We start from the raw sequence: 14,100 nt of genomic DNA on the forward strand, positions 1-14,100 counted from the left end.
GTATTGAGGATATTTTATGCTTGCATTTGGGAGTAACTAAAATGATAAAACTTATGCACTCATTATGAACTTAGTGTTTTCTCTGTAGCTTGATAGAAGCATTTATGAGGACAAGGGACACATGCCTTTGTCTTCTTGAATCTACAAGTCATTCCTCTCATGTGCGTGCATGCTGAAAGGTTGCACAAAAGTATCGACGTCAACTCGCTATACAACGTATGATATACTTGCTAGAGGATGCCTTGCCATGCTCAACAAATGGCCATGGTCGTGGAAGGAGTCCCTCCACATTTGTGGAGGGTTCTATCCATGGTGATGTTACTATTCCACAAGTTCCTTTGCAAACTGTCATGCAAGGACAAGGATGAAGACAGCACACTCTTTCATGTTTGGATGCAATAAGAAGATATTGTCGACAACGGGCAAGGCAACGCACCTCCAACATAAGACAACAGCGCCATCAACATGACGGACACTTTTGCCCTCTCATAGACGCTCAAAATGAGGAACATGTCTTGTATGTTCATGACACATCACTTGGAGGAATTTCTTGCATTCTACATGCCTATCCATATCTACGAGGTGTCCACCCTTCCATGCTACCATTGATACATGTCTCATTGCCTACATCATACAGGAACCATGTCCTCCTTCTATGAGTTTTGTGGTGCACGTCTTTGGCCGTGTGAAATGAAGAAGGAAGATACACCATCAATGGGAAAATAGTTTTGCAAAGGTGGGAAAGTATCCCTCTTTCCTCTTGCAAGACCGCCAGATGTATTGGAGAGGCTACTGACTAATACTGATGCTTTGAGTAGGTCTTTCAAAAAAACATCAGGAGTTACAATAGTGTTATGGAATTTGCATCTCTTGGAGCTACCATTGATGAGACATTGATGGGTAAGTCTGGTGCATATTGCTTTCGTGTACATGGCGGTGTGTACCATCGAATTGGTTCTTTGCAACCACATGAAGCAGGGGCTCCAAAATTTGCACAGATAAATGAAGTTGATACTGAGCATGAGGTTCGGAATCGTATGAGTGCCTTGGATGGTTTGAATTTGTCCACTCTTGAAGCATTATCAATGATGATGCGATCATGTAATCCGTATGCGAATGCCTTCTACAATGTTGGTAGAATGTTACGTGACAGTCCTGGTGTGGAGATCAAAATGACAATTTGTGAGAATAGAAATACTTCCAGGCAGTATTTGATACCTGTTGGCAATGAGGTTGCTGCGATTATGCCAGGTCAAGGGGATGTACAAACAGTTGGCCATCGAGACATTGTGATACATTATCAAAATGGAAGGCTTTTCCTTTCAAATCTACATAGGTCGTACATGCCACTATTCTATGTTCTTCTCTTTCCACGGGGAGAAGATGGATGTCATATCAAGCTTCCTTATGATAATGTGCATGGCCCTTTGGATGCCTTGGTTGGTCGACAATGTGTCACTCAAAGAGAGTACTATGCATATCGGCTATAGGTTCGTGCTGATACAGAGTCATGCTTGCTTCGTGGGGGTCGTTTACTTCAACAATTTATGGTTGATGCATATTGTGCCATTGAGGAATGTCGTCTTGCATGGGTTCGTACAAATCAGCAGACGTTGAGGGCAGAATTGTATGCAGGCTTGGTTGACATGGTGCATTTGTCTAGGAGTGATGCTGTACTTGGACGGTCTGCAGGTCAAAGAATTGTCTTACCCTCATCTTTTATAGGCAGCCCTCGGCACATGTACCAATTGTATCAAGATGCAGTGGCAATTGTGCGTGCAAAGGGAAAGCCATACCTATTTAGCACATTCACATGTAACCCCAAATGGCCAGAAATAAATGAGGCATTACTTCCAGGACAGGTTTCCTCTGATCGACCAGACATAACCACCAGGGTTCTCTTCGAAACACTTGAGCATGATGAAGTATATCTTAAAGAGAGATATTTTTGGGAAAGTGGTGGCTTACATGTCTGTCGTGGAGTTCCAAAAGAGAGGCTTGCCACATTATCATACATTATCGATTCTAGATCCTCGATGTAAGCCTCAATCAGCATTTGACTATGACAAGATGGTTTGTGCAGAGTTGCCAGATAAAAATCGATTTCCAGTGCTGCATGATATCATTGTTAGTTTTAACATTCATGGTCCATGCGGTGAGATCAATAGTTCATCTCCTTGCATGGTTGATGGCCGATGTATTAGAAAATATACACGTTCATTTTGTGAGCAAACAGGCATGGATAATAATGGCTACCCCATTTATGTGCGACGAAACAATGGCTTCGCCGCCAAGGTTAGGGGTTCTACTATTGATAACCGATGGGTTGTGCCATATAATCTTGTTTTGTCAACACTATTTAATGCGCATATCAATGTTGAGGTATGCTCGACAATTTCAGCCGTCAAGTATGTCTATAAGTACATCTACAAGGGGCATGATAGGGAAACTGTAAGATTCCATACATCGGTACGTGATGCAGAAAGGGTGAACATTGATGAGATAGACATGTACACGGATGGCCGCTATGTATCTGCATCTAAGTCTTGCTGGAGAATTTTTGAATATCCTTTGCACAATGACGCACCAGTTGTTCAGAGATTGAGCGTGCATGTTCCGGCTGGTCAAATGGTGACTTTTCGAGATAATGATAGACTTAATGATGTCTTGCAAAGAGATAATGTAGAGAAGACCACTTTGACAGAGTGGTTCACATGCAACTTGGAGAATCCTGAAGCAAACGATAGTTTGTACATTGATTTTCCTCAAAAGTGTGTGTGGAATTCGGGTTCCAAGAAATGGACAAAGAGACGTCGTGGGGACACTATTGGGCGGATGTATTTTGTGCAGCCCTCTGCAGGTGAACGATATTATGTCCGTTTGCTTTTGACTATTTGTAAAGGATGTAAATCATTTGAGGATCTACGCTCCGCAAATGGTGTATTGTTTCCAACATTCAAGGCAGCATGCATTGCAAGGGGTATCTTGGAAGATGATGGGGAATGGTTCGGATGCATGGAGGAAGCTTGCAGTACACATACAGGCTTGCAATTGAGACATTTGTTTGTGACCATTCTATTGTTTTGTGAACCCTCCTCCCCTCACCTTGTATGGGAAAGATTTCGACGTTTTTTGTATGAGGACTATCAACACATGTTGGAGATGAGATATGAGTCGTTAGATGGTTGTACACAGGTTGCTGAAGGCCATGCATTGAGAGATTTGCATAACATTCTTGGTACTTTTGGACGAAGTTTAACTGAATTTCCTGGAATTCCAATGCCTGATGAACGCTTAGTGACACGTGAGAAAAATAGCTTGCTTTTCCAAGAGCAATGCCTTGACACAATGCAAGAGCTATCCGTGTCACGTGAAATGGAGCAGAGTCTAAATGAAGATCAAAGGATTGCTTTTGAGGCAGTGTTGCATGGATTGAGTATTAATGGTGGGGCTATTTTTTTCCTAGATGGTCCTGTAGGGACTAGGAAAACTTATTTGTATAATTTTTTGTTGTCACATGTGCGTGGAGAAGGAGAAGTTGCATTGGCCACAACATCTTCTGGTATTTCAGCATTGCTATTGCGAAATGGACGCACTGCACTTCTAGATTCAAGATACCCTTGGACCTTGATAGTTGTAGCACATGCAATATCCCTGTTCAAGGTCAACTTGCTGAATTGCTTAGAATGCGCAAGTTGATTGTGTGGGATGAGGCTCCTATGATGCATCGATATGCCTTCTGAGCTTTGGACAGGTCTTTGCAAGATATCATGTGCTCAACAAATCCATTTGGTGGAAAAGTGTTGCTTCTTGGGGGAGATTTCAGACAGATCTTACCAGTGGTGTTCCAGGGAGCACGTGCTGACATTGTTGATGCTACACTTTGTCGATCACACTTATGGAATCGTGTGAAGATTCTTAGATTGGCACATAACATGCGTGTGGGAGGTGGTGATGTTGCAAATTCTGCCTATAGAGAATGGCTTATGGATGTAGGAAATGGGACTTTGACAATCGATGATGAAAAAATGATAGAAATCCCCTGTCACATGGTGCTTTCTTCATCCTCATTGGATGTATTGATAGGTTGCATCTATTCAGAAATTGATAAAGATGTGGTCCATGCAGAATACTTCAGAGAGCGGGCCATCCTTGCTCCAAAAAACTCTGAAGTTGTTATTCTCAATGCTAAGGCCCTGTACACAATGAAAGGTGACGTTGTGCAATACTTTAGTGCTGACTTTATGGCGGAAAACTCGATGTAAGATCCTTTCTTATACTTTATGAGTTTTTAAATAGTCTCACCTTGGGTGGTGGATTTCCAACACATTGCTTGGAGTTGAAAATGAATGCCCCAATAATTCTACTACGGAACATTGATCCAAGTCGAGGTCTATGTAATGGGACACGCTTGGTGTGCAAGGCATTTCATGCAAGAGTTCTGGAGGCAAAAGTTATTACAGGTACACGGGTAGGCACTCGGGTTTTCATCCCTCGAATATGTTTTGTACATTCTGGTACAAAGTTGCCATTCGTTCTTAGATGGAGGCAGTTCCCAGTTAGATTGGCTTTTTGTATGACGATAAATAAGTCACAAGGACAAAGAATTGCCATGTTGGGCCTATACCTGGTGACACCGGTCTTCACTCATGGAAAACTGTATGTTGCATTGTCACGTGCACGTTCAGCCATTGGAGTGAAGATTCTCCTACGTGACATTGATGCAAACGAAACAACTGCACTAACAACAAACATTGTGTACCATGAGATATTAAACAATGCCATATGAAGGTTCCAATCCTTCTTTCTTTATGACGATAAATAAGTCACATGGCCAAAGCATTACCATGTTGGGCCTATACCTGGTGACACCGGTCTTCACTCATGGACAATTGTATGTTGCACTGTCACGTGCACGCTCAACTGTTGGAGTGAAAGTTATCCTACGTGATGTTGATGTAATTACAAAACAATTGCACTAACAATAAACATTATGTACCATGAGATATCAATTAATGCCATATGAAGGCTCCAATCCTTCTCATCGTTGTCTTCTTCTTTATATATGTTTCAAATCATAACATATTTAGTGAATTAATTTTCTACCTCTTTCCATAACATATACTAAACTATGTCATGTGAAGGTTTTGTTCCTTCCTCACATTGTCTATTTTTTGGTTTCTATTGGGTATATAGATCATGGATCAAATGACTTACATCTCCGAGGTGTCCTTTCTATTAAATGTAGAAGATCATCCACATCCTGGTATGTTTTTGTCCACCATTAAGACATGATGTGGAGACTTATTGTGTTATCTTTGGGACCTTGATTTTTTTTTTCCATTATTTTAAGCAGAGCCACTTTTTTGGTGTGCACCTTTGTTGCACAAAAAAATTGTTAGGACCATCCGCAAGTACTACAAGACTAGGTGTGTGTGCATGAAATCAGAAATTCACTTGGCATAAAGTAAGATTCATGGTTTTTTTGTTTCCTTATGTGTTGCGGACCTTAGGAAGTTGCCATCTATCGATATCTTTACATTGCGTATTTTGGCATACTTCTCTGACGTTGAGTACGGTGTCTACTCGGTAAGGAAGGAGGGTGTGTCTTCCCAAGATGAAGATGATGCTCAATGGTTTGCTAGATATGAAGGATACTCTATTCCCGATGATTGGGAGTATCTCCAGAGTTCTAGGTTCGCTGAGTTGATCTACCAAATCTACTTGCCTAAACAACTTGCATGTTTGGCAGTACCATACATAGCTGCAATAACTGGTATGTGTAAATTGTTGTGTTTGGTGCTTCAATTGTAATATTTTAAAAAAAGTCTCCCTTTTTTACTACTATTGTTTGTTAATCCAAGAGATAATCAACCTTGGGATGGAAAAACGGTCCTTAATTTAGGAATGGAGAAACTCCAAGCCGATTGCCAATTGCATGATGAAGCGATCTACGTTGATATTGCCTCTTAGATCATTTGTGGCACGATAATGTCCTTGATTGTGTTTGCTTCTATGACAAACATATCAATAGCTTTGCCATGCTTGTGATCCATTTTAGGCAATGTTCTTTGAAAATTTGGATACATTTCTAAATGTCTTGGTGTTTATTATGAGTTTGTAATTCTATGCAATAGAGTTTTCCACTTGCGATTTGAGTTTGAGGGATCCAAGATATTAGGTTCATATCTTAGAGATCTTTGTTTAAGCACAACAATTCTATGCATTGATCCTCACGTTTGTGAGAGGATAGGTTGCTATGTTGAGAGAGAGAGAGAGAGAGAGAGAGAGAGAGAGAGAGAGAGAGAGAGAGAGAGAGAGAGATGTGCAATAAGGAAGAGAGAAAATCATGCATGTTGCTTGACGAAAACATTAAAGTCTCTCTGTGTCTTTTCTTGAACTTTCACCTCTTATGCTTTGTGTAGATTATGTTTTTTTGTATGATAAGATGTTATGTTCGTAATATTGTACAAGGGATTGCTTCCTTTGTGGTAGTTGACACATAGTTCAACTTTGTATGCATTGTGATGTACTTTTTAATGGTACAGCTATGGAAAACATGAATAACAATGCCATCGTTGAGACCGAGTCGGATGGTATTGAGTCCACTCCTCCAAGGTTTGCCAATGTTCAAGCGGCAAAGAGAAGTGCTCGATGAGTGGGATCCTCTTCTATTAATTCTGTGGTAAATGATGGGAATCATGAACTCATGGCTGCATTATGGGACTTCTTTGTCCGTAGTGAGTCTAGACAATTGGACTTTGAACAACACTTGGAAGCACTTTTGGACGTGGCTCAGCAAGCGAATGGACAACAAATTGTAGACCTTCGCAATGAGGTGCGTTTATGTGCACAACGCTTCAGTGGAGGAATGGTCCAGGTTGAGGAGAACCAATTCAACATGCTGGTGTGCATGGATCAACAATTTGAATCAATGCAAAGCTCACACATTCCCAATAGGGAAATCCAGGTCCAAATTGATGCACTTAAGGACCAGGTCCTTGCTTTAGAAGGAGAGGTAACCCGGCTCAAGGTCCATCTGAATTGATTGAATGCATTGATGACAAAGATGGCTCGAGCTTCTGATGGCCGTGCCATATAGCAATGTTCAACCTTGGCTACTAGAAATAGTTGAAGCACGTACTTTTGTGTGTTAATTTGATTCACTATGTTGATGTACTAAAGCATACCTTGCTTTGAACTGCGTTGGTAGGATAAATTAGTGAACATGTTGTTTTTTTTTGTTTTATACTTGTGTTGTTTGATCTACATGGCATGAAGCCATAGAGTATACTTAAATTAAGTTTTAAGACTTTGGTTGAGATGATATTTTTGGTCAAAACAATATGAGGTACTACCTTTGTGGCTTGGGGACATTAGGTAGCATGTTTTAGAAAATAGGCTTCCATCGTTACAATTATGCTTAGCTATTGAGCTTCAAGGACGTTGCAATGAAATACTTGGAAGCTTGATAGATCCCATGATATTTTTCCACTATCTACATTTCATTCTGAAAGTTATCTTTAGGTTTACAAGTAGAAATTGTCTTACTCCTTTAGATTTGGTTCACTTTATGCACTCTCAAATAATTGGGTAGCACTTTCCAGACCCCATTATTAGTTCGTAATGACCATTGTAGACAACTTCAGATTGGGGTCATGCACATCAAACCACTTCAATGGGATATTTTATTGTATTGATGCATATGCATGTGCCTAAATTTTGTTTTCTCTTTGTAAACAACAAACTTCCTCCTATAAAACCCTTTGCTTTTGGAAATTAGGGACCATTGAGACCCTGTTATGATGTGTATCCACAAAGTATGTATAATGTGTCCTAATTGTGGAAGGTTCAAACAAGACGATAGAGTTTGTGGGATTATTTTACAAAAGGGTCATCGATGTATGATAGTGTAGGAAATTTGAATGTTATTATAGTTATTATATATTACCAATTAAAACTCCACCAAAGCATCCTTTGCCACTAACTATTTTGTTGATTGTTTCCTAAGAGTTTTGACATTTTACATTGAGTGGAAATTTAAATCGTGAATAAGATCTGTCGGTGTTTGAAGTTTTATTGGTATTGCATTTGAAGTTATTTTCTTTTCTTAAAATATCAAAACTATGTGGTGCCTCTGCTTTAAGTTGTTGCATATGCGTGATATTTTTCATGTTTTTCATCTCATTATGTGAAAATGTTGAAATTTTATGGCTGATGTACACATAAACGAGTAGATTTGTGTAGCTCTTTATGCATGTCTATGAGTGGTCGAGAACTAAGATTTTGTTACAAATTTCAAAGTTTCAATGGTATCAATAGTGTGCTCTTTTGGATTACACCAACATGTGGATCGCATACTATAGTTTCTATGTTGATTCAATTCTCTATACACTTCGATTGTTCATGAAAAGCTGATGTTATGATGTTTCTTGGACGGGGTTGAAATATTGTATTTATAGATGCCACGTCAAAGAAGGCATTGGACAGTATCTACGTTGAGCTGGATGCTTCATCATCCGCCGTTTCTTATCTATGGTAGGATCTAAGTATATCCTTTGAAAATTTTACAGCTTGGTGTTCAAACTAATAATTTTCTCATTTAGATCCACCTGGTTGGAGAGGCCCACTTAGTATGCATGATGTAGTATACATTATTGAAAGATTTGAAGTTGTTAGGTAAGGAACACCAATGAAGCACAATGCTTTTTTAAATATTTTTTGGTTATTGAACTTATTGTAATTAACTAATTGGCTTGCAGGAATCACTGTTATCGTGATAACATTTTAATGGAAGTGTATGAGCTTTTCGGAGGACTCCAAGGGTACTTTCATATCAGTGTGGCTTTGAATCGTAATGCAGGTTCAACTCGCATACGGGTTCGAGAGCTCGGAGATCACTTGCCGACCAATGCATAATACTCTTATAGGGATAGATATGAGAATTGGAGGATCGTATTATACACTCTGTGTGAGGGGCATTGTCATTTTGGTAGGAGCGCTCATTGTGTGGGTCCATGGGTTCTACGAGTACCAAAAGCAACATCCCGAAGGCTGTCGTTTTGAAGTTGTAGCTGTTTTGTTAGTTAAGATTTAGTGGCTTGCAAAAAAGTTTCTTTAGAGACGAATATTAGGGCTTACAAAGACTACTTATAGTAATGGAAGTGGATTGTTGTTTTTCTTTTAGTTTCCCTTTTCCCGTCTCTCTCTCTCTCTAAAATTAAAAAAACCATGTACTTATTCTACTCTCTCTCTCTCTCTCTCTCTCTCTCGCTCCATCCCCCCCTCAACCTCATGTGTAGTCTTTTAAGTTTATGTTATGTAGTTGTTATGTTCATTCAATTCTCTATGCACTTTCTATTGTCGCACAAAGCCAGTGTGATTTAGGTTGATACCATAATGCATTATTCCACATAATAAAGCATTTAAGATATGGTTGTCACTACCTTCAATTAGATGCATAAAAGATACTTACACATGTTATCCTTCTAAAGAAGGGGGGAGGGGGGGTTACACAAAATTGAATGATACTCCTTCTTGGCCGCAGCAACGCGCGGGTCACATACTAGTACTCTTTATAATGTAGCTTAAAATTTTCAAGGAAGGAGAGACCCTCTATGTGTCACTCACTGCTTTACTTAAGAGAAAACCTCTATAAAATGCAAAAGGGAGAGTAAGATTATAAGAAACACACACACATACACAATCGTTTCTGCTCGTCGATACCTAGCTCGACGCTTTGCTGCCTTGACAGCCTTGGCGCTACTGCATGAGCCAGGAGGGGCTCCGGGCGGGGTGTCCTGGGGTCGAGGGGGGAGTGCTGAGCTGGGGAGGTCTGGGCTATAGCAGATCGGCATCGGCTTGGGATGGTGCTTCGACGACCTTCCATTTTTGGAATCAGGGCTAGGCGGCGGCCCCCTTCTCCATGCGAGGAGTTTCCTGCTCGCCACGATCTGGTGGATGGTGACAGGGGGAGCGGATGGAGTGACAACCTCTACTCACTCCGGTTTCCTGGTTCGATTCTGGTGCTGCGAGATTTTCTCAGCTTCAGTGACTCGGCATGGTGGAACTATTGTTCAGCTGCGATGACTGTGAAGGGGCAACGTCCATTCAAAAATTGGCTCACCTTGAGAGCCTGTGGTTTCTGGATGGTTGTCAGCAAGCGATGGTGGTGAACTTTATCTGGCATCTGGGTTCGGGGATGGCAAACAACATACTGGGACGATCTTACACACACTTGAAGGCAGTGGCTTTCCGGTGTGGTGGCAACCAAGTGGTTCTTCGTGTGTGCGGCATGTTTGACCTCTTCATCGGCGATATTGGTTCTCTCTTCTACGGCTTACTTTCTCTCCGGATTTTCGTCGCTACTGCTTGACCCGGGCATGGCAGCCCTTGTGGGAGAAGGTATGTCATGGCTTTTGAGCTTTTGTCAGAATGTAAAATCAAAAGAACTTCTTTTTCTTTAGTAGTAGAAAGTGTTTTAGTCAAAAGACTTTTTCCTCTACATAGAATAAATGTATTGGTTTAAATGTACATAACAAAAAGGAGATAAATTTAGTGGAATTTTATTATTTAATGAGAATTTAAAATTTGAAAATATATTTGGTTTTTTATTTTCAAGAGGTTTTTTTCAAGACCGATATTGATATATATATTTTTAAAAGTTTTATTTCTTTAAAGAGATTGAAAAAAACACCTCGTGTGGTGTCGACTTGGGGTAGTTTGACTTTGAGAAAATACATGCAAATGAAGGAGTAGTTATCCATGTTATTGACCATGAGAGAGAGAGAGATTTTCCTTTCAAGCTCATAGGGCTCCGTCTCACCAAGGACACCCTTCAAGCCCTTCAATTTTCTCGGGGGGGTCACTTAATATTTATGCGACTATCACGTGAGTACAGCAGAATGGGTTATTAATTTTTTTCTCACATTTTCACATACAAAAAGATACCATAAAATGTAATTGGATTTTTTAAAACATATAAATTATTTGTCAAAAATTCACAGATAAAGAGTTTAAAAATAGTTCTTGATGTACGTGATATACAAAATTTATATTTAGTGACATACCAAGTCAAATTGCCAATATAATATGGTTTTCTTAGAGTAATAGTATATTTTCAAAAGGGTAGCTAACATTTTTCACCCATAGAAAATATATAAAATGTCCAACAAAAATCAACCCTCACATTGGCACCCCAAATATGAAAAGAGATTGCTTAGTTAACGTACCTTTTTACCAGTTCTTAGATCTTTTGTCCTTTTTGTTTTTTAAGAGTCAAACCATGGAAAATGCTTAAAACTCAATAAAATCTCTATATTTTAATAAGCAAAGGTGCCTATCAAAAATCAACCCCACACACACACACACACACACACACACACACACACACACACACACACATAGAGAAAATGTTTTAGTGTCGAACGAATGATGCAGCACGCAGAAGGGAGAAGAGAAGAAAGAGAGAATAAAATGTTTAAGGGTATAAGAACAATTTAAAAAGACGCTAAAGTTACATAACAAGTCTTTAACACTTGAATATCTATGGACTCGAAGGGAGAGAGAGAGAGAGAGAGAGAGAGAGAGAGAGAGAGAAAGAAGAATAATAAATTTTTTAATCCCATCTATACACTTTATAATGCATCTTAAATTTTTCAAAGAAGGAGAGACCCTCCATGTGTCACTCACTGCTTCACTTAAGAGAAAACCTCTCTAAAATGCAAAAGGAAGAGTAAGATTGTAAAAAACAACAAGCACCTTGAGCTTTTGTTAGAATGTAAAATCAAAAGAATTTCTTTTTCTTTAGTAGTAGAAAGTGCTTTAGTAGTAGAAACTCAAAGACTTTCTCCTCTACATAGAATAAACTTATTGTTTAAATGCACATAACAAAAATGAGATAAATTTAGTGGAGATTTTATTATTTAATGAGAATTTAATTTTTGATGATAAATTTGGTTTTTTCTTTTCAAGAGGTCTTTTGTAAGACAATATTGATATATTTTTGTAAAAAGTTTTTATTTCTTTAAAGAGATTGAAAAAAAAAAAGCTCGTGTGGTGTCGACTTGGGGTAGTTTCACTTTGAGAAGATACATGCAAATGAAGGAGTAGTTATCCATGTTATTGACCATATGAGAGAGAGAGAGAGAGAGAGAGAGAGAGAGAGTCACATTGCATGTGTGTACGTGTACGTGCATGTGCACATGATATATATATATATATATATTTCTTTCAAGCTCATAGGGATCCGTCTCACCAAGGACACCTTTCAAGCCCTTCAAATTTCTCGGGGGAAGGGGGGAAGGGAGAGGGGGGGGGGGGGGGTCACTTAATATTTATGCGACAATCACGTGAGTACAACAGAAGGGGTTATTAAATTCTTTTCTCATATTTTCATATAGAAAAAGATGCCATAAAATGTAATTGGAATTTTTCTTTTACAGACTGAATTATTTGTCAAAGTTCACAGATAAGGAGTTTAAAAATAGTCCTTGAACGCACGTGATATACAAAATTTATATTTATGACACACCAAGTCAAATTTCCAAGATAATATGGTTTTCTTAAAGTAATAGTGTATTTTCAAAAGGGTAGCTAACATTTTTCACCCATAGAAAATAAATAAAATGCCCAACAAAAATCAACCCTCACATTGGCACTCCAAATAGGGAGAGAGATTGCCCAGTTAACGTACTTTTTACCAGTTCTTGAATATTTTGTCCTTTTTGTTTTTAAGAGTTAAACCATGGAAAATGCTTAAAAATCAATAAATTCTCTAAATTTTGATAGGCAAAGGTGCCTATAAAAAATCAACCCCCCCCCCCCCCCCCCCCACACACACACACACACACACACACACACACACACACACACACACACACACACACACACACAGACAGACATAGAGAAAAATGTTTTAGCGTCGAACGAACGATGCAGCAAGCAGAAGGGAGAAGAGGAGAAAGAGAGAATAAAATGTTTGACGTAAGTTACACAACAAGCCTTTAACACTTGAATATCTATGGAGATGGAGAGAGAGAGAGAGAGAGAGAGAGAGAGAGAGAGAGAGAGAGAGAGAAGAAGAAGAAGAAGAATAAAAATTTTAATCCCATAGAAACAATCCCAGAAGATATAAATGGCAACTTGGGTGAGAATAAAGTTATTTTTGTTTCATCTTCTAACTCTCTCTCTCTCTCTCTCACACACACACACACACACACACACACACACACACACACACACACACACACATGTCTCTCTCTCTCTCTCTCTCTCTCTCTCTCTCTCTCACACACACACACACACACACACACACATGCGTCTTGAAAAAAGAAGAATTTAAAATGTTGTAGGAGTGATCCAATGAGATCTCAAAGTTCTATTCGATGGTCCCGAGTTCAAGACCTTAGAGAGAGAGAGAGAGAGAGAGAGAGAGAGAGAGAGAGAGAGAGAGAGAGAGACCAATCATAGCCATCTATACTTTTCTTTATAGAGATTGAGAAAAAGGAGTTTGCTCATCCTTTTCATGCATTGACTTGAGGTCATCACCTTAACCGCACTGCCAATTTTTCAACTACTATACCACTTTGACAAGTCATACGTGTATGCACACATGAGCTCCATGCAAACTGCTATCCATCTAATACGTGTATGTATGTGTGTGTGTGTGTGTGTGTGTGTGTGTGTGTGAGAGAGAGAGAGAGAGAGAGAGAGAGAGAGAGAGAGAGAGGGTTTGGGACGGGGGGGGAACACGAAGGGAAGATAAAAGTTTCAAATGTCATAGTTACTGTACTATAACAACAACAAGAGGCTTCAAGACCTATGTGACAAATTTCGATATAAGAATATATATATGTACACACACACACACACACACACACAAATACACATATATGTATGTATGTGTGGCTGTGTGTGTGTACACACACATGTGTATATATGTATGTGCATATCTTTATACATATATGTAGTATGTATTTGTGTGTGTGTGTGTGTGTGTGTACTCAAGTAGGGTATGATACTCATATTCTCAAATTTTCAAGAAACCTAATGTGTACACAAAAAGAGGTTTTCCTACATTAACTCAATGTCCAATCACAC

General features: G+C 39.2%; 2 protein-coding genes across 2 annotated transcripts; both read left to right on the top strand.

Moving 5' to 3' along the window:
• The first annotated feature begins 854 nt into the window (after positions 1-854).
• On the top strand, positions 855-3,699 carry LOC147435262 (uncharacterized). Its single transcript, XM_086487711.1, has 4 exons — positions 855-1,439; positions 1,491-1,925; positions 2,044-2,155; positions 2,237-3,699. The coding sequence occupies exons 1-4, from the start codon at positions 855-857 to the stop codon at positions 3,697-3,699; spliced, it is 2,595 nt and encodes an 864-aa protein (XP_086343837.1).
• A 6,167-nt stretch (positions 3,700-9,866) lies between these two features.
• LOC147435263 (uncharacterized) lies at positions 9,867-10,175 on the top strand. Its single transcript, XM_086488243.1, has one exon. The coding sequence runs from the start codon at positions 9,867-9,869 to the stop codon at positions 10,173-10,175; it is 309 nt and encodes a 102-aa protein (XP_086344369.1).
• Positions 10,176-14,100: the final 3,925 nt, after the last annotated feature.

Source organism: Adiantum capillus-veneris, chromosome 18 (genome assembly GCF_014529385.1).
Source record: "Adiantum capillus-veneris isolate H3 chromosome 18, ASM1452938v2, whole genome shotgun sequence".
Lineage (NCBI taxonomy): Eukaryota > Viridiplantae > Streptophyta > Polypodiopsida > Polypodiales > Pteridaceae > Adiantum > Adiantum capillus-veneris.

Excerpts from the sequence above, each read along its gene's own strand:
- LOC147435262 (XM_086487711.1), top strand. The coding sequence starts at position 855 with ATGGAATTTGCATCTCTTGGAGCTACCATTGATGAGACATTGATGGGT. Across the intron at positions 1,440-1,490 it reads ATGGCCCTTTGGATGCCTTG|GTTCGTGCTGATACAGAGTC; the intron begins GTTGGTCGACAA and ends TATCGGCTATAG. Across the intron at positions 2,156-2,236 it reads TAACATTCATGGTCCATGCG|GCATGGATAATAATGGCTAC; the intron begins GTGAGATCAATA and ends GTGAGCAAACAG.
- LOC147435263 (XM_086488243.1), top strand. The coding sequence starts at position 9,867 with ATGGTGCTTCGACGACCTTCCATTTTTGGAATCAGGGCTAGGCGGCGG.